Source organism: Colobus angolensis, unplaced genomic scaffold, assembly GCF_000951035.1.
Source record: "Colobus angolensis palliatus isolate OR3802 unplaced genomic scaffold, Cang.pa_1.0 Scaffold12, whole genome shotgun sequence".
NCBI classification, from domain to species: Eukaryota; Metazoa; Chordata; class Mammalia; order Primates; family Cercopithecidae; genus Colobus; species Colobus angolensis.
The window spans coordinates 13,198,415-13,217,970 of record NW_012113141.1 but is presented as its reverse complement, the minus strand read 5'-3'; the positions used below and the strand labels follow the sequence as shown (position 1 = coordinate 13,217,970).

Below are 19,556 nucleotides of genomic sequence, written 5' to 3'. Positions count from 1 at the left end.
ATACCATCTTACACCAGTCAGAATGACTATCATGAAAAAGTAAAAACAAACAAACAAACAAACAAAAAAACCTATGTTGGCAAGGCTGCAGAGAAAAGGGAATGCCTACACACTGTTGATGGGAATGTAAATTAGTTCAGCCACTGTGAAAAGCAGTCTGGATGTTTTTCAAAGAACTTAAAACAGAGCTACCTTTTGACCCAGTAATCTTGTTACTGGGTATATATCGAAAAGAAAATAAATAATTCCACTGAAAAGACACATGCACTCTTATATTCATCGTAACACTATTCACAATAGCAAAGACATGAAATCAGCCTAGGTGCCCATCAACAGTGGATTGGATAAAAAAAAAAAAAAATGTGGTATATATACATCACGGAATACCACACAGCTATAAAAAAGAACAAAATGTCCTTTGGAGCAGCATGAATAGAACTGGAGGCCATTATCCTAAGAGAATTAATGTAGCAATAGAAAACCAAATACCATGTTCTCACTGGTAAATAGGAGCTAAACACTGGATACTCATGTACATAAAGATGGCAGCAATAGACACTGGGGATGGGGAAAGTGCTGAAAAACTATTGGGTACCATGCCAACTACATGGGTAGTGGGCTCTAGTACCATAAACCTCAGCCTCATACATATACCCATGTAACAAACCTGCACAGGTACCCCCTAAATCTAAAATAAAAGTTGAAATTATTTTTAAAAATTCCCAACAAAAAGAAATCATTACTATTTGAGGTTATAGATATCCCAATTATCCTGACTTGACCATTATACATTGTATGCATGAGTCAAGATATCACATATACTCCGTAACTATGTACAACTATTATGTATCAATAACATTTTAAAGAAAATAAAACATATAAAAGAAAACGGGATACATATGCACTATGGAATACTACACAGCAACAAAAAAGAATGAAATGTCCTTTTTAGCAACATGGGTGCAACTGGAGGCCGTTATCCTAGAGTGAGCTAACATGAGAACAGAAAAACAAATGCCACATGTTCTCCTTTATAAGTGGGAGTTAAACACAAGCTCACTCTATATAACAAGCTCCTAAAATGTGCAAATAATCAAATAGAAACAGGGACAAAGGAGATTATGTAAATGTTGTTTTAGAGAAGTGAAAATCCAAATGGTCATAAATACATGACAGAATATTCAACCTCACTAATAATCATAGAAATACAAACTAAAATAGCAATAAGATTTCAATCCTCATTCATCATATTCACAAAAATGACAAAGCAAGAATACTTTAGAATTAGCAGTAATGATAGGGATAAGTACTCTGACGTTCTTGGTTGAAATAGATACCACACTCGGTTTTTGAAAGTTTCTGGCAATATTTGTTAAAATGAAACTGCATATACATTCCAATCCAGTAGTCTCACTCCTAGATTTTTTTTTTTTTTTTTAAGGAGACGTGGTCTCACTCTGTCACTCAGGCTAGAGTGCAGTGTTGGTCATAGCTCATTGCAGCCTGGAACTCCTGGGTTCAACTGATCCTCTAGCCTCTCAGGTTCAGCCTGCCAAGTAGCTAGGACTGCAGAAATGTACCACCATGCTCAGCTAATTTTTAAATTTTTTGCAGAGACAAGGTCTCTCTATGTTGCCAAGGCTTATGTTAAACTCCCAGCCTCAAATGATTCTCTCACTTCAGCCTCCCAAAATGCTAGGATTATAGATGTGAACCACTATGCCCAGTTGGAAATCTTTTTAATAGAAACAAAGACACCAGTAATAAGGAAAGGTAGGTAGATAGATGGCAGATTGATAGATAAATGACAGATAGATACATACACAGATAGAATAGAGACAAAGAAGTTTATTGTAATAATTTTCGTGGTTATAAAACCTGAAAAAGTCAACTTTAATAGAAATATCATTTAAAAAGTTTTGATAAATTTACACCATACAAAATTATACTGCTTTAAAAAAGAGTGGGTTAAATTTATATGAATGGAGTTGAATAAATTTTTACAATGTATTGTTAAAAAGAAAAATTTAACAAATAGAAGCAAGTTTAATATGATCCTTAAAAAATGGAAACTCTCCCAACACACTTACAAGCATAAATATGTGCATATATGCTGGCTTAGAAGCATAGACAAGTGAATGTGAAAAGGTCCACACGGAAAATGTTACTTACTTGGTTGGGGGGACAGTGGAGTTAAAACACATAAGACAGGCCGTGCGCAGTGGCTCATGCCTGTAATCCCAGCACTTTGGGAGGCTGAGATAGGTGGATCATGAGGTCAGGAGATCGAGACCATCCTGGCTAACACGGTGAAACCCCATCTCTACTAAAAATACAAAAAAAAATCAGCCAGGCATGGTGGCAGTTTCCTGTAGTCCCAGCTACTCAGGAGGCTGAGGCAGGAGAATGGCTTGAACCCAGCAGGCAGAGCTTGCAGTGAGCCAAGATCGCGCCACTGCATTCCAGCCTGGGCAGCAGAGCAAGACTCCATCTCAAAAAAACAAAACAAAACAAAAAAAAACAAAAACAAACAAAACAAAACATAAAAACATAAGACAGTTGAATGGAGGAGAGGAAGACAGGAGAAAAACTAAAAAATAACTTTAGAAAATTAAAAAGCTATTAAGGTAAAAAATAACATGCATTACATGATTTTCATCATATAATGTATATTTTTGGATGTAAGTATATATAAAAATATTCATTTGTGTGTGTATTTACATACACAGAGCACAGATTCACATATACATAGAGAAAATAATACAGATATGGTCACCAAAATGTTAAAATTGGTTGTCTAAGGAAGGTGGAGTTTTGGTGATTTTAAACTTTTTTCTCACAATGTTAAATTTTCACAGTAAATATATAAATCATTTTCATATAAAATCAGATGGATTCTATAACTTTTTTTAAGTCATGCTTTTAGATGAAAATTGTTTTTTTCTGAAACGAATATGGTTGTGTCTCTTTACTTCCCACCAACATTTGCCTCATATTTCTTTTTCTGCCTCTTTGTCTTTGACTTAGTTATCAATAGTAAGATTAAGACACACTCTTTTTCAGTAGTTTCAAATGATGCAGGAGACAGAAGTAATACCAGTCAGGATGCAGTAGAGATTTCCCTTTAACCACTCCTTTTTCTAGTGAATGATAGAGCTACACAGTGAAGTGTTTTTCCTTTATTGAATGTGTTAATATTTAAAGAAACAAAGGGTAAAGTGTCTAGAATTCTCATCCAAAAAGGTAGTTTCAAGCTCTCTCACTTTGTCATTTTTATTAGGTTAGGCATTCATAGAACATGCATATGCATGTGAGTTGTATTCAGCCCATTGACAATTGTTGCAGGAATCTAGTGAACAGATTAGATCGCATCAATAGACTAGCACCTAAGTGTAAGCAATCCTACCTTTTCTGTGAGGTTGTGGTGGAGAGAGAGGGTGGAGGATTACAGGTTTAGATTATCAAGCTTCAAGATTTTATAGAACATAAAGTATGACAGGTTTTTATTGTTTGTTTTGTTTTGTTTTACTTCAGGATCCCTATATTTGTCTTTCTTTGCAATTTAGTTGCAAAGCAAGGTGGTAAATATTTTAAGATAAAACCTTACCCTTCAAAACTTTATAATTATAGCCTCATGACATCAACAAGATAGCAGCATAGTAGATCCCCGGCTTTCCTTCCTGCTCAGAAATACCCATTTAATAATGATTCATGGACAAAATGCCTTTATAAAACCTCTGGGATCCAAGTAAAAGGTTGAAGTTCCTTGGTGTTGGGGTGATCAGACCCAAAACCAGGCTGTGGGGGCTATGAAGTCCAGTGGAAATCTGGAGCTAAAAGAATGCAGCTGGAAGCATCATACTACCTGATTTCAAAACATACTACAAAGCTGTAGTAACCAAAACAGCATGGTACTGGCATAAAACCAGACACATAAACAGAACAGAATAGAGAACCCAAAATAAATTCATGCATTTCATGCATTCTCAGCCAACTGATTTTTGACAAAGATGCCAAGAACACTCAATGGGGAAACAACAGTCTCTTCAACAAATGATGTTGGGAAAACTGGATGTCCACATGCAGAAGATTGAAATTAGACCCTTATTTCATACCATATACTAAAATCAATTGAAAATGAGTTAAAGAGTAAAGAGAAAATGAGAAAAGAGTAAAAGACCTGAAAAAACTACTAGAAGAAAACATGGGGGACACTCCATGACATTGGTCTGGGCAATTCTTTTTTGGATGTGACCCCAAAAGCAAGGGCAATCAAAGCAAAAATAGACAAATATGATTACCATATGCACTGTGACATCTTTTAAATTTAGACTAGATCTTCCAAGTAATAGACCAACTGTTCCTGAGGGTAAGGGTCCCCTAATTCCTATGAGGACCTTCTTTGGTGGCTCCCCAGACAGGGGAATTGTGGCAGGGGACAATTGTTGTACATTTGTAAGGGCACTGGCTGTGCTGGATATGCCTCAGTTTATTGAGGGGCCTGAGGTGGGCCTGTCTTCCTATTTCCTGAAAGAGGTTGTCCATCTTTGCAAAATTTAGAATGACACTGATTTGCCCAGTGATTGCTTGTCTTACACCAGGGACATACACTGGGACTCTTCTGTTGGTTGATGGTAGTAGTTTTTGCCTTTTGATTTCCTTTTCTACGTTCCTTTTTTGTGTGCCCAAATTGCCCACAATTAAAGCAAGAGCCTGAGAAATGGGGCATATTTTTTCCTACTTTCGATCCAGTCATAGCCTGAGCTAAAAGAGTAGCCTTAGGTAAGTTACCTCTAATGCCATCGCAAGCCTTAATATATTCAGCTCAATGAGCCTGCCTTCTCAGGGGTCTAATAGCAACTTGACACTCCGCATTAGCATTATCATATGCAAGAAACTGTATTACAACGTCCTGAGCTGTTTTATCAGTTATGGCTTTATACACAGCTTCTTGGAGCTGAGCAATAAAATCAATATATGGTCCTTTAGGTCCTTGTCAGACAGAACTGGAAGAAGGATATTTTTCCCCTATAACATTTATCGTTTCCCACATCCATAAGCACATGGAGCACAGCTGAACAATGAGGAACAATCCTCCATTACTGCTTGATTCTCTAATCGACCCCAATTAGGTCCAACTCCCATGAACTGTTCAAAGGAAACAGGCACAGGTGGCTGCACTTGTGTGTTTTCCCTTGCCTGAATTTGAGCTTCATCAGCCCAGCAGGTTTTAAACTGTAAATACTGAGATGGAGTGAGAACAGATTTTGTTAAAGTATCCCAATCATATGGTATTAACCTATGATCAAGAGCCACAGTTTTCAACAAAGTTTGCACAAAAGGAGAGTTTGGTCCATATTGACTAATGGCTTGCTTAAATTCCTTTAATAGCTTAAAAGAAAAGGTGGCCCAATTAGCTGTATTTTGCCCTCCTTGCTGGGTTATAGTAACTGGAAATTGCCATGCTTCAAGGTCTCCCTCAGTTCTAGCTTTTTGAATAGAATTTTGTATAGCACCACCAATTGCTCCAGGTTTTAATGTTGCAACTACAGGAGCAGTAAATTTTTCAGCCAATTGATTTTCTCACCCATTAAGGGGAGAGAGAGGAGGTGGCCATTCACTTAATTCAGCAGGTAGAGCCGATGGGCTAGTAAAACATACTTTTTTCAGTTTTCTTTCTTTTCTATAATCTTTTCTTGTAGCTATTCCTCACACTCAGAATCTGAAGTTATTTTTTTACACTCATACTCCTCTTCCTCACCTGAATCTGCCTCATCATCTGTTTGAAATGGCTGAAGAGCTGTCTTTATTAGCACTCACATTGACCAAATGGAAACTGGAATTTTTGCTCCATTTTTACATGCCTTTTTAAAATCTCTTCCAGTTCTCTCTTATTCATCCAACTCCATAGTCCCTTGTTCTGGAAACCATGGGCAAAACTGCTTTACTGTACTAAAGAGTGATATGATAACAAATTCTGAGTACTAACTTTTACTCCCCCTCTTCCTAATAAATGTCTTAAGAAATTCAAATAAGCAGAATGTTTACTTTCACTTTGTCCCATTGTTACCCTGGTTCTTCCAAGTGCTCAGCTTTCCTACAAAGCTTCTTTCAGTCGTCCTCGGTTGTCCTCTGATGATCCTCTGCTTTCACACACTCTAGCATTCCTTCACTGGGGTCTTCATTGCCCTGCATTGGGTGCCAGGAATGTTGGGGTGATCAGACCCAACACCAGGCCATGGGGGCTACAAAGTCTGGTGGAGTCAAAGGAATGAGAAAAGACAAGTTAAATGAGAAAGTGGGACCAGGGGGCCAATGCCGGCATGGAGGCCGTGAAGGCCACAAGCTCTGGGAGCCCATGCTATCTACTGGTGATCAAACAAAGAAACAGGTGGTGAAGATGTGGGGGTGAAAGGAAGTGGTGTATCAAGTGAATGAGCTATAACTGTGATGGTTTAGCATTTTCTCTGAAACATATGGCTACTTAAGATAATGGGAGTGCTAGAAGCAAGGAGCCAGCAAGTCTAGACACATTCCAAAGGTCATGAGGGGTTTTAGACTCTGGACCCCGTACCTGTTTCAAGTCCTGCCTCAGCTTCTATTTCAACACTAGCTTTTCTCCCAACACTTGGGGGACCTAAGACTGCAAAAAGCCTCATTGAGAAGGAAACCCTATGCTCTTAGTAACAGGCCTGTCCATCCAAGACCCCAATAGAAGGCTAATCAACAGAACTCAAAGCAGCTCCACCTCCTTCAAACCAGCAGTGACCATGCACACTAGCAGACCTGGTAGTGATCCTCTCCACCAACAAACTCCAAGGCAACCTGCCCACCTGCAGACCCCTACTGCAGCACCGCCCCCCCCACCACAACCATTAGCCAAATATACCTGCAGATACTGACAGCAGGCAGACCCCATCTGCAGACCATGGCAATAGGCCTGCTCAAATATGGACCCCAGCAGCAGGTCCTCCCATGTGTGGACACGTGCAGCAAGCACACACATGGATCACAGCAGCAAACCTACTCACAAATTTCAGCAATAGGCCCAACTGTGGTCACCAACAGCTGGTTGTCTGCTGACCCTATCAGCCAACCCACCCAGAATCTCTGATCTGGCTGCTTCTACAAATGCAGACTCACCAATGCAAGCATACAAGTATCATAAAGAATCAGGCAAACATGACACCATGAAATAAATCTAACAAAACTCCAGTAACCAAACCAAAAGAGATGAAGATCTACAAACCACTTGACAGATAATTTCAGATAATCATCTTAAAGAAGCTCAACAAGATACAAGAGAACACAGAAAGGCAATGAAAAAATAACAGGAAAACCATACATAAACAAAATTAGAAGTTTAACAAAGAAATAAAAACTATTAAAAGAAACACAAAAAAATCCTGGAACTGAAGACTACAATGACTGAATTGAAAATTGAATAGAGCACTTCAACAGCAGATTCAATCAAGTGGAAGAAAGAATTAGCAAATTCCTAGACAGTTCATTTGAAATTATCCAGTCAGAGGAACAAAGAGAAAAAAAGAATTAAAAAGAGTAAAGAAAGTCTATGGGACTTATGAGACACCATGAAACAAATTTTTCTATGTATTATGGGTGTCACAGAAGTAGAAGACAGAGAAAAGGGGTTAGAACTTAAAGTAATTTAAAGAATTTAAATTTAAAGAAATAGTAACTTTAAACTTCCCAAATTTAGGGAAGGAAATAGATATCTAGATTCATGAAGCCCAAAATTTCCCAAATAGGACAAACCCAAAGAGGTCTATACTGAACACTTTATAATTAGTTTGTCCAAAGTCAAATACAAAGAAAATAAACTGAAAACAGCAGGAGAAAACTGACTTGTCACATAAAAGGGAACCTCCAAAAGACTATCACAAGATTTCTCAGTGGAAACCCTGCAGACCAGGAGAGAATGAAATGATACATTAAAAGTACTGAAAGAAAAAAACCCAACTGGCAAACAAAAAATCCAAAACCAACAAAAGGGCCTTTAATAAGGAAAGAAAAAAAAAAACTATCCCAGATAAACACATGCTGAGGGAGTTTGTCACCACTAGGTCCACCTTGCAAGAAGTGCTAAGGGAAGTTCTTGAAGTTTAAATAAAAAGAGGTTAAACAGAAACACAAATGTATACAAAAGTATAAGTTTCACTGGTAAAAGTAATTATAAAGACAAGTAGAGTTTTCCTTTCCCCAAGACGGCTGTCTAGAGACATTGGACACCAGTTCTCCTCAGAACAAAGAACCAAAATTGCAGTTGAATAATCATGATCTGAGTAGAATACTGAGAAAGGAGTGACTTGACCTACTGAAGAACCCACAGGAAAAAGCTGTGGTGCAGAAAAAGAAGACAGCAAGAGTTTTGCAGAGATTGACTGCCAAGGAACATAGAGTCCCATGGAGAGGGTAGGTGGGGGAGTTGCCTCCCTTACTCCTGTGGCAGACTACGGATGGCTGAACTTGTTGGAGAATGCCTCTGCACCTGTGAGCCCAGGCACTGCTGTCAGTGGCAATTTGGGAACTTCTTGAGGGCAGAGCATTGGGTGGCCAGCTCATGCAGGCTCGCTCACTCTCCCACAAAACCTGAGTTGAAGTGGCAGGTGCCATACTGGTTATGCACCCATTATGGGTCTCTATTCTTCCCAGGGAATCTCAGCCCTTGTGTTTTTGCATCACTAGATCCTCCAAAAACATTCCCCAGAACCCACTTAGACTGCAGCAACCACAAGGGATAGGTGGGACCCTGGGGAGCTATGGGATTCCTAAGTCTAGCCCTCAGGAGAAGGGAGAGTGTGTGTGTCAATGTACCCCTTCGAATAAAAGAACTCAGTTAATTTGCTCTCCTCTGCCTGAGAGCTCCCCACTTGTGAAAGGAGTCTGGCCATGCCCCTCCCAGCAGAGACACAGCCATGGTGCTGGGGTTGGAAGGGGAGGAGTGTGGTTCTGCACCAGTAGGCAGGTGACACTGGTGCCTGGGAATAAACATGGAAAGGGAGTCTTCTCCTACCTCCTCACTCACTGCTCCAGATAGACCCTTGGCTGTCCCTACTGGGAGTTGGCACAAGTGCACCTGGGGATGGCTTTTCAGGGGTACTGGGGGCAGCTGCACTCCCATTGATGGGGTGCCTGCTGGCCAAGTCTTGCACGAAGGGCAGAGTTTATCCTCCTCCCCATATGGAGCAGTAGAGTTCCCACAGCAGAATGCAGATGAGTATCAGAGCTGCTGAGGGAAGAGGTTCTATCCCAAGGCCATTTTGGTGGTAGCCCCAGGATGGGTGTTTTCTGCAGACCTCCATTGCATTGCAGACTGGAGATGAAGGACAATATCTATCTGAACTGAAGGTCACAAGCTCTGGGACAAGGGTGTGATAAGAAAGTGGATTGCTTTCCTGCCTGCCCAGGGTGTGGAGCTGGTAACTCCTTACCACTGTGGTGGAGACATCAGTGCATTTCACCATGAGCTCCCCTTTCCATCCCCATCAGGGCAGGTGCTTCTGCTCATAATTGGGGTTTCCCAGGGGGAGCTTGGTCATTTAGTTCTACTCAGTTTTGTGTCCCCCTCCAAAGCTTTGTGTTCCCTTCAGGGAATCAGGCCATCCACAGTCCAGCCAACTGCCTGTGTCAACAGGGATTTCTGGGAGATCCCCTCCCAGAAAACAAAGACCAAGTACCCCTCAGCTTCTGCCACAGCCAGCTTTTATTGGGATGCAGATTGAATTGCACAACCAAATAAAAAACAGACTGACAGAGGGCATAGTGCTAGGGAATGAGATAAACTTCCAGAGACTTCCACATTCCCAGACCCTCAGAAGGTAGTATTCCTGCTCATATGCCCAATACATTGCTACTACAATGAGCATAATAAAGCCGCCACACAAAAGCTATCTATACAGCATAATAAAGCCACCACACAAAAGCTGTCTATATCCAAGGAACTCATACAGAGCTGTGACCCACAGAAGGCACCCAAAATTGAAGCCAAATGATCATACACAACATACAGTCACACCTTCAAAGAGGGGAAAATCCCATTCAAATGAGAGTAAGTTCAAAAGTAAGAAGTAACAACTTCTCTAGATGAGAAGAAATCAGCATAAGCACTCTGTAAGTATGAAAAACCAGTATTTTGACATTCCTAAAGGATCACACCAGCTCCTGAGCAATGGATTCTAACCAGTATAAAAATTTTGAAATAACAAATAAAAAAATTAAACTATGAATTGTAAGGAAGCTCAAGGAGATACAAGAGAAAGTTGAAAACTAACATAAGGAAATCAGAAAAATAATTCAGGATATGAATGAAAAATTTACTAAAGAGACAGATATTAAAAAACAAAATAGAATTTCTAGAAATAAAAATTTATTGAAGGAACTATAAAATATAGTTGAAACCTTTACCAAAAGACTAGACAAAGCAGAAGAAATAATTTCAGAACCTGAAAGCCAGTCATTTGAATTAACCTAGTCAGACAGAAATGAAAAAAAATAAATTTTTAAAAATGAACAAAGACTTTGAAAAATATAGAATTATATAAAGTTATCGAACATACAATATATAGACATTCCTGAGGGAGAAGAAAAAAAAATTAAAAGCCTGGAAAATCTATTTGAGGGAATAATTCAGGAAAATTTCCCTGGTCTTGCTAGCGAATTAGACATCCAGATAGAAGACACTCAGAGAACATCTGGAAGATGCTCTATAAGAGAAACCTGATAAAGGCATATTGTCATCAGACTATCCAAAGTCAATGTGAAGGAAAATATCCTAAAAGCAGCACCAGGGAAATGTCTAATCTATAAAGGAAAACCCAACTGACTAACAATGGACTTCTTAGCAGAAACCTTGCAAGCCAGAAGAGATTGAGGTCTTATATTTAATCTTCTTAAACAAAAATCCTTCCAGCCAAGAATTTTGTATCCTGCTAAACTAAGCTGCATAAGTGAAGGAGAAATAAAGTTTTTCCCATACAAACAAATGCAAAGGGAATTTGTCACCACTAGACCAGCACTACAAGAAATGCTTAAAGTTCTAAACATGGAAATGAATGGATAATACTCCCCATCAAAAAAGCACATTAAAGTGAAAAACTCACAGATTATATAAAGCAATTACACAATTGAGACTAAAAAGCAACTGGGTAACAATGATCATGACAGGAACAAAACATCACATATCAATATTAACCTTGATCATAAATGGAGTAAATGTTCCACTTAAAAGACACAGATTGGAGATGGGTGTGACGGCTTACACGTGTAATCTCAGAACTTCAGTAGGCTGAGGCAGGAGAATTGCTTGAGACCAGGAGTTTGAGACCAGCGTGGGCAACATAGCGAGACCCCATCTCTGTAAAAAATTAAAAAGAAAAATTAGCCAGGTGTGATCATGCTCACCTGTAGTCCCAGCTACTTAGGAGGCTGAGGCAGGACAATCACTTGAGCCCAGGAGTTTGAGGCTGCAGTGAGCTATAAATGCATTGTGGCACTGTAGTCTGGGTGACAGAGTGAGACTATCTCAAAAAAAAAAAAAATAGATGTAGACTAGAAGATTGGATAAGAGTAGCATCAGCTCAGGGGTCCTAACTAGTCACGAGAGCAGTGCATAAGACAAACACTAGCTAAGAGTTCAGGGAGAACAAGCCTGAATGAGGCAAGGCAGAGGTCCTTAGGCAAGGCTAAGGGAAATCCATCCCATAAAAGACAAGTGAGGCAGGGGCTCTCTGAGGCCTAGAGCAGCATGCAAAAGAGCAAGTCTTTCCAGGTGGCAGCTGTCTAGCTGCTGCCACTGCATGCTGCTGCCTCTGTAGCCACTCTACCTGCCCCACCCCTGCCCAGGTATTCCAAGCAGCTCTCAGCTCTTTCCCAATATCTGAGCAGTGCTGTTGAGATAAAGGAAGAGGAGAAGTGGACACAGTGGGTCTTTACTCTTAAGATCTGCAGTTGTGAGTTCCTTTTGCAATCACTGTAGGTCATTGTGCAACTTGCTGGTTTCTGGACTCCTGATTTCTAGAGATCTATAAAATACAGATACTAATGATGCCACTTAACTCACAGAGCTGCAGTGAGAAGGGTGCAGATGAGATCAAGGCCTGATAGTGCTCTGCAAACTATAGTGATGGATGTGCATAGTGTTGTGAATATCAGTGGCAGGTTTCCAGAACGCAGGTGGGGATAAGAGTGAGTGAGTCAATAAAGAAGAAAATTGCCCCACTTCTTGAAGGGAGTTTTTGGGGCTGGGCAGCTCAGGGTACAGGGCAGGCATAAATAGTGAGTGCCTGCCAAGCAAAGCCTAGTTTGCTTGAAGCTCCTGGGGCCTAAGAAAAAGAAACCTGTAAGTGTCTCTGTTCTTGCCTTTTTGTTTTCTCCACATCCTGCAAATATCCCCCTGCCAATCTGGGCAGTTTGACCTATTGGTGTGGAGGGTCCGTGTAGCTGTTCTGGTCTAGGAGGCATGGGTGTGGGAGGTGGGGAGCACAGGAGGTCTTATGGTGCTCTTCTGTACCTTATTCAGTGGCCTCAGCCCAGGGGAGGATTTGCTTTCTGAGCTGGGGAGCACAAGGTGGAAGAGTGGGTGTGATACCATCTAGACCTGGGATGCCACAGTGTGGAAGCGTCGGGTGGAAAAATGCAATTCTAATTTCTCTCTAGGTTCTTTTCTGTCCTGATTTCTTCAGAAAGGACAGTGGAAGAGAGACAAACCCAGGGGCCTACAGGCCTGGGTTCGAAACCCATCTTGGTGCCAACTGCCCGTGGAAAAGCAGGGCAAACATGTTTTTCTCATAGCTTCAGGTCTTTACTTTAAAAAATATACTTACTGGAGTAGGTCTCTGATTTTCCAACCCATGTTCAGAGGAGAGACCCTTTTCAATGAAATAGTACTCTGAAAGCTTAGGATAAAACTGGGCACTGCAGGGGATGAAGGGGACCACAACTCTGCCTACTCCATCTGCTGCCCCAGCTAAGATGCCTCATCTAAGATGCCTCATCTGAATCTTGGGTCTGAAAACCCGGGTCTGCCCTCTCCAAGGGTCCTTCAAGCCACAGTGGCTACTGGTGCCTTCTGTGCTATCTTGAGCCTGTAGGCAGAATGCCTATTGCCTTTCATTCTTCCCCAGAATCAGACATAAGGCCCCAGGGTTGAGGCAGCTGCAGGGCACAGAACACTGCCCTTGCTCTGGCCTGGGTCTGGCCCTTGGTGCTCATGATTGAGTCTCCGCCAGAACAGGGGCAACCAGGTAGCTGCTGCTGGCAGTGAACTCACCCAGGTGTTTCCAGAGACTACCAGGATACCCGAGGAAGTGGTGAATTCAAAATGGAAAGAGGCTAGTGAGAAATAGGGGTCATCCACAGCCCAGAATCACCAGCAGTCAGAGAAGAAAGCACTCTCTGGGCAGGAAGCCCCCCACTTGCCACCACCCCAGTTGGCCTGGTGACCCCTTTCTTTGCACAAGTCCCTCTGGCTTTGTTCCCAGCCTCTGCAAATCTGATCAGCTCTTTTCACTCCCATAACTTTATGGGTTCTCACTGAGAGAAAAGATATGCAAAACAGGGAATGTCCCAGGTCCTGCTTTTATCCTGATCTCAATTCCTGACTATCTTAGATAATAAATGAGTGCCCTGTTGGATAGCTGCTCTTGCTTACCTGCAGCCTGACTCAGCCTGACTGAGCCTATCTGGCATGTCCTCTTTCCATATAAGACTCCTTTTTTTTTTTGAGATGGAGTCTCACTCTCCTGCCCAGGCTAGAGTGCAGTGGCACGATCTCGGCTCACTGCAACCTCCACCTCCCAGGTTCAAGTGATTCTCTGCCTCAGCATCCTGAGTACCTGGGATTACAGCACACACCACCACATCCAGCTAATTTTTTATATTTTTGGTAAAGATGGGGTATTGCCACGTTGGCCAGGCTGGTCTCAAACTCCTGACTTCAAGTGATCCGCCTGCCTTGGCCTCCCAAAGTGCTGGGATTACAGGTATGAACCACCGTGCCTGGCCTCCACATAAGACTTATTTTCCAAACCCTCTCAGGTCTGGGAAGAACTCTAGGTGTCTCAGGATTTCTTCCACTGCTAGTTTAGTGTCTCTGAAAACTTTCACCTGGGTTCCCTCGGGGACTTTTCTCTAGAGACAGCACCTGCTTGAGGAATGGCAAATAGCCAGGCAAATGTGCATCACACTCCCAGCCTGTGCTCAGGAAGGCCATCACTAAGCACTCAGAACTCTGGCTCATTTTCATACCAGCACCGTCAATGACAGTACTAGTCCATGCAAGGCAGCAAGAGAGAAGAAACAGGCTTGCCTTGTCTGAGCTAAGCCAATTGCCTCAGTGGTACAGACAGGTCTAGGGAGTGGTGGGAGGTCCTGCCCAGAGGCACTCAATGAATCTTTCTTAATGTGACAGATGGCCCCAGTGAGGAATGCTACATCCTAGCCACTGTGCCAAACTTAGTGCCCAAGGGAAGGCACAAGAAGGGAAGACATGAGCACCTGGGAATGGGGGAGGCTGCTGTCAACCTATGTCAGAGTTCCAGCTGGGTAACTCTTGCCCTCCACCCAGACCACGTGCCCACCTTGTCCTTAAACTGCTTTTGGATTCCTGCTGCTCTAGGCCCCATAGCAGAGGAGAGAAGGTGGGAATGAGGGCTTCTCGTCACCTCTTGAAGCTGAGCCAAGCCCTAAACCATGTTCACGAAGCATAAGCATGTCATTTCTCTTTCTGTTCACCTCTCCAGGCCATGCTTCTCTTCCTCCTCTCTGCACTGGTCCTGTTCACACAGTCCCTGGGCTACCTGGAAGCAGACATGAAGACCTACTCCCAAAGAACAGCGCCCAGTGCTTGCACCCTGGTCATGTGTAGCTCAGTGGAGAGTGGCCTGCCTGGTCGTGATGGACGGGATGGGAGAGAGGGCCCTCGGGGCGAGAAGGGGGACCCAGGTACTGTGGGGCCCTGGGCTTATCCTGCTGGGGAGGAATGGTCATTGGAGTTGTAACCAGCCCAGCAACTCTGGGTACTTTCTTATGCAAGTTTGGAGATGTGTTTCTTCCTCCCAAGAAGGTGAGTTCCACACTGCTCCACCAGCTGGCAAACAAGTGGCTGTGCTGAGCCCCCATGTGCCTCCTCCAGTACCCAACTGCCCTAGCTCCTCCTCTAGGATCCCCAGATCCTTCCCATCCCAAGAGCAAGCAAACAGTGGTAAATTACTGATATTTGGGGCCTTCTAGAGCCCTGTACCAGCAGTTAGCAGTTGTTCATTCCAATTAAATGATGCATGTGCAGGGCATTAAATATTTTAAATATTTAACTAGACACCACTGCATGAAGGGTGGGAAAAAAATGGGGCTCCATGGCTCCATTCTCAAGCCTAATCGAGAGGATTTGCTCTAATACATTACAGGGAGAGAAAAGGAACTCACATTTCTTTGTCCACCCCCGTGCTTGGGCATTCACTTGAGTAGTTCATTTAATCCTCCCAAGAGTCTTACAGGGGACATATTAATCTCCTTCAACAGGTAAGAAAATGATGATGCAGAGAGGCTAAGTAACAACCATTCTAGAGGTGGAAAGGATGAAGGCTCTGTATCAGGCTGGCCTGGGCTTTACTGCTGGCTCCATCTCTACACCTGGGCGAGCCCCTCAGTGTCACTGAGTCTGTTTTTTTATCTGGTAATGGGAATGATGTCTACCACCCAGTGATGAATAACTGAGCCAAAGGCTTTATTTTTTATTGAGTCTTTGGGATAAAGTTGCATTTCCTGCTGTACCAAATAGGTGAATTATCTTGAGCTTAGCAGAGGTACTGATAAGTAAGGGAATTGTCCCTGGAAATACTGCTCCCTACTTGTAGGGAAGGATCTGGGTCTTACTGGCAAGAAAAGAGAATTCCATGAGCCAGCAGCATGAACCAAGGGACCTCTGTGACACTGGGCAGGGCTTCAAAGGGATCACATACAGCCTTTAACTTTCTGGAAAGAATCCCCAGGCTTTGTGGGGTAAGGGGCAAGTGAGCATCTGCTTGTCCCTTACAGACAGAAAGTGGCTCCTTGGCAGCTCTTTCTCAGAGACTCGCAACTCAGTCTGGCTTCTAGTGGGGCCCCGGATTTGAATCTCAGGGATCTTTCCCACAATGGACTTGGGAGCTTACTGCCTGAAGCACGGTCAAGGCCTCCCTTCCCCACATACGTTCCTCAACCCATGCACATTCCAGGCCTGGCTTTGGGTCAGTACTTGGACAGAGGACAGTGCACAGTGGGGCTGCACGATGAGGCTCCACTCTGGTTCCTCAATTGCAGTCTCTCCAGTCACTCCACTGTTATAGGTCTGAGGGCTGGGTTCCCTCAGAACCCTCAGGATTCCCAGAATCCACCCAGAATGAGTCTGTGTGGGACCAAAGTCTGTGCTCGTGACCAACACCCCTGCAGAGTTGGAAGCATGTGGTCCCCAGAACCTACTACGAGGAAAATTGGGACTTGAAAGAAGAGATCTTTGAGCAGAGGTGGAGGGTGGAGCTTGAGTCACTCTAGTAACACCCCCGACATATCATGGAGGGCAAATATGACCCAGATCCTACCTTCGGGGGGAACAATTTCTTATTCCTCAGCACCTCCAGCATTCCTGCTCAGCAATATTCCATGGGGGAGTCCCTCCAGGGATGCTCATTTCCCCTGGACAAATCACACACCTCACAGCAGCCCATGAGTCCCGGCAGGACCACCTGTACCCCTGCTGCTCCTCTGACTTTGGTGCCCCCACCCCTACTCAGCTCCAACTACATAGCTCCTTTCTGGCCCCCGGGCCATGCTCAGCCTCCTCCCTCCTTGGGTGCTTGCCATTTGCTCTTCTCATAGCTGTCCCTGCGGCTCACACTTCACCTCCTTCAGGGCTTTACTCCCCGATCACCCTCGCAGTGAGGTGCTCCCCGACCACCCTACCAAAAACAGACCCTACCCCAACACACCCCATGCTTTACTTTTCCCTGTGGCATTATATCTAACATACCATATGTTGTACATTTTAAATGTTTTATTATCTGTCTCTTTGAGATAGAGTTGAAGCTCCCCAGATAAGGGCTGTTTATCCCCAGTATTTAGGACAGTGCCTGGCATGTATTAGAGGCTCCAGAGATATTTATGGAATGAGTGAATGGAAGATGGAAGGGGAGGAGGAATTTTAGGAGTCAAAACAGCCAAAAGGCTGGGCCATAAAGCTCCATTCAGGTGGCACTCGGGTGCAGGGCTAGGTCTCTGGGGACACTAAGATACACAGTGAGTGTTTTGAAAGGCACGGGAAAGCATTTGGGGAGGTGTCCCTCCTCCATCCCAGTGCTCTCATGGCCTCCATAGTTTGTGTACCAAGAACAAGTGGGCTCTAACGCTCCCTTCTGGAGAGTGGTGTTTTTCTCTTGGTCCATCTACCTGCTGCCAGCTTGGCCAGGGTGAAGCCCAAGCGAGGCTCCACCTGGGGTCAGGACATCCTGCCTTGAGCACAATGTGCTGTTGGGTGTCGGGGTTGGGGCCCATCCTATAACCCTCTGTGCTTCCATTTCGTCCCTAATAAGGATTGTAACCAACGGACGGACCCAGGGCATGGAATTCCACTGGGCGTGGAATTCAGATGTTTCCAGGTGGTGATGCTGCTGGGATACGCCAGCACGTACTCTTCCACCCATCCAGCAAATTCACCCACGACCATATGCTTGCTCGCCACGGAGCCCCGGCCTCCTCTGCCATGGGAGCATGGCTTCCAACTCTGAAATGTCACTTCCTCTCTGCAAATCTCCCTCAATTCTCCTTGCCCTTAAAATCCCACTTTCTCCTTGAGGAAGACAGCTCTGAGTGTGTGAGTGCTGGGGTGGGGACGCTGGGATGAGATAAGGGACACTTCATGCATTGTCTTTCCTCTTGCTTGTCTCACAGTGTATTATGAACCCCCTGCTGAACAGGACCTGAGGCTAAGCTCAGATTTACATGTGGTCTAGTGCTAGGTATAAAGTAGGTACTGCATAGATGGCTCTTAGTGAACAAATAAATGAGCAAATGGACCAATAACTGAATGAACATGTTAGCACCACCTGTTTGGTGCCATTTTTGGTAGGTTTCCCTGGTGTATATATATATATATGGGGAATGCAAGAAATCCATGATCACAGGTAAGAGCTGACAGATTGCCTGCCATCAATACAATGGCCTTGGGGCAGGGGAAGGAGCACAGCATAGAAGGTCAGACAGGTCTTGGCTTTAATCCACCTCCAACTCTGGAAGGCTTCTTCCTCATCTATAAAATGGGGATGTTGATACCCATTTCCTGGATCACCACTGGACCTGGGTGTGTGACGGTGGAAGTCTCACGCTCTGCAGAATCCTGAAGGAATGCTGGGGGCTGATCCCGCAGGCAGCTGGCCCTTTCTGGGTCTAGGGCCAGGTCTTTGTCCATTTCTTCTGCCGCTACAGGTTTGCCAGGAGCTGCAGGGAAAGCAGGGACGCCTGGAGAAGCTGGCCCAGTTGGGCCCAAAGGGGACAACGGCTCCATTGGAGAACCTGGACCAAAGGGAGACGCCGGGCCAAGTGGTCAGTGTCGACTTCTGGTGTTTCCAGGTGGTGGTGCAGCTGCAAGGATATGCCAGTGGGCACGCATAGAGCCCATCCCAGGAAGAAGGCACTGGGTCATTTCAGGACAGATAGGGCCTGCTCTTGGGAGAATAACAATGCTGCCTCCCTGACCTCTGTTATTACCCTCACCTTACTACACTCCTCCTGCCAAGAGGCTTCATTATTACTGACCGGGCTGGTGCTTTTCCTCAGGACCTCCAGGACCTCCCGGTGTGCCTGGTCCAGCTGGAAGAGAAGGTCCCCTGGGGAAGCAGGGGAACATAGGACCTCAGGGCAAGCCAGGCCCAAAAGGAGAAGCTGGGCCCAAAGGTAGGTGGCTGGTCTGTGGCTGATCTAAGACGGGAAAGGAGGAAGGCCAAAGGTCCATGATGTGACCTGAGGTGTGCTCAGAGTGCCAGGGAGAGCCCAGACCCTTGATGCTGCAAAGACCTTGCCATGCAACCTCCCAATGCCCACAATTGCAATATTTTCCTCTCACCCTCCACAGAGGAGCCCCAGAAAGCAAGGAGAGTCTCCCCACTTTTCTCTCTGACCCTAAAGTTGTGGGCAAAAAGCTCCATTGCTAAGAAAACCACACCTGCTGAACGTACTCTTAGCTGTGTTTGTTCCTGTGTGTTCCTTCCTCAGGAGAAGGAGGTGCCCCCGGCATGCAGGGCACGGCAGGGGCAAGAGGCCCCGCAGGCCCTAAGGGAGATCGTGGCATCCCTGGTGAGCGTGGAGCCCCTGGAAACGCAGGAGCAGCAGGTGAGCAGTGGAAAGAGCTGGACTGAGCTGGGTCCAGTTCTCCTGTGCCTGCTTGGAGCTGTCAATGCCTACCCCCCACCCCCCAACCACACCTGCTGAACGTACTCTTAGCTGTGTTTGTTCCTGTGTGTTCCTTCCTCAGGAGAAGGAGGTGCCCCCGGCATGCAGGGCACGGCAGG

At 44.4% G+C, this 19,556-nt stretch overlaps 1 protein-coding gene across 2 annotated transcripts in view; it reads left to right on the top strand.

Moving 5' to 3' along the window:
- Positions 1 to 12,324: 12,324 nt before the first annotated feature.
- The window catches only part of SFTPD (surfactant protein D), an 11,772-nt gene continuing 4,540 nt past the window's right edge, over positions 12,325 to 19,556 (top strand). The window contains exons 1-5 of one of the 2 annotated variants that reach the window (XM_011929059.1): positions 12,325 to 12,358; positions 14,760 to 14,961; positions 18,475 to 18,591; positions 18,826 to 18,942; positions 19,261 to 19,305. In XM_011929059.1, the coding sequence (XP_011784449.1) occupies positions 14,763 to 14,961; positions 18,475 to 18,591; positions 18,826 to 18,942; positions 19,261 to 19,305 (478 nt within the window). In that variant the 5' untranslated portion in view covers positions 12,325 to 12,358; positions 14,760 to 14,762. Of the gene's footprint in view, positions 12,359 to 14,759; positions 14,962 to 18,474; positions 18,592 to 18,825; positions 18,943 to 19,260; positions 19,378 to 19,556 lie in introns of both variants that reach the window. The other variant, XM_011929054.1, reaches the window with a different exon arrangement.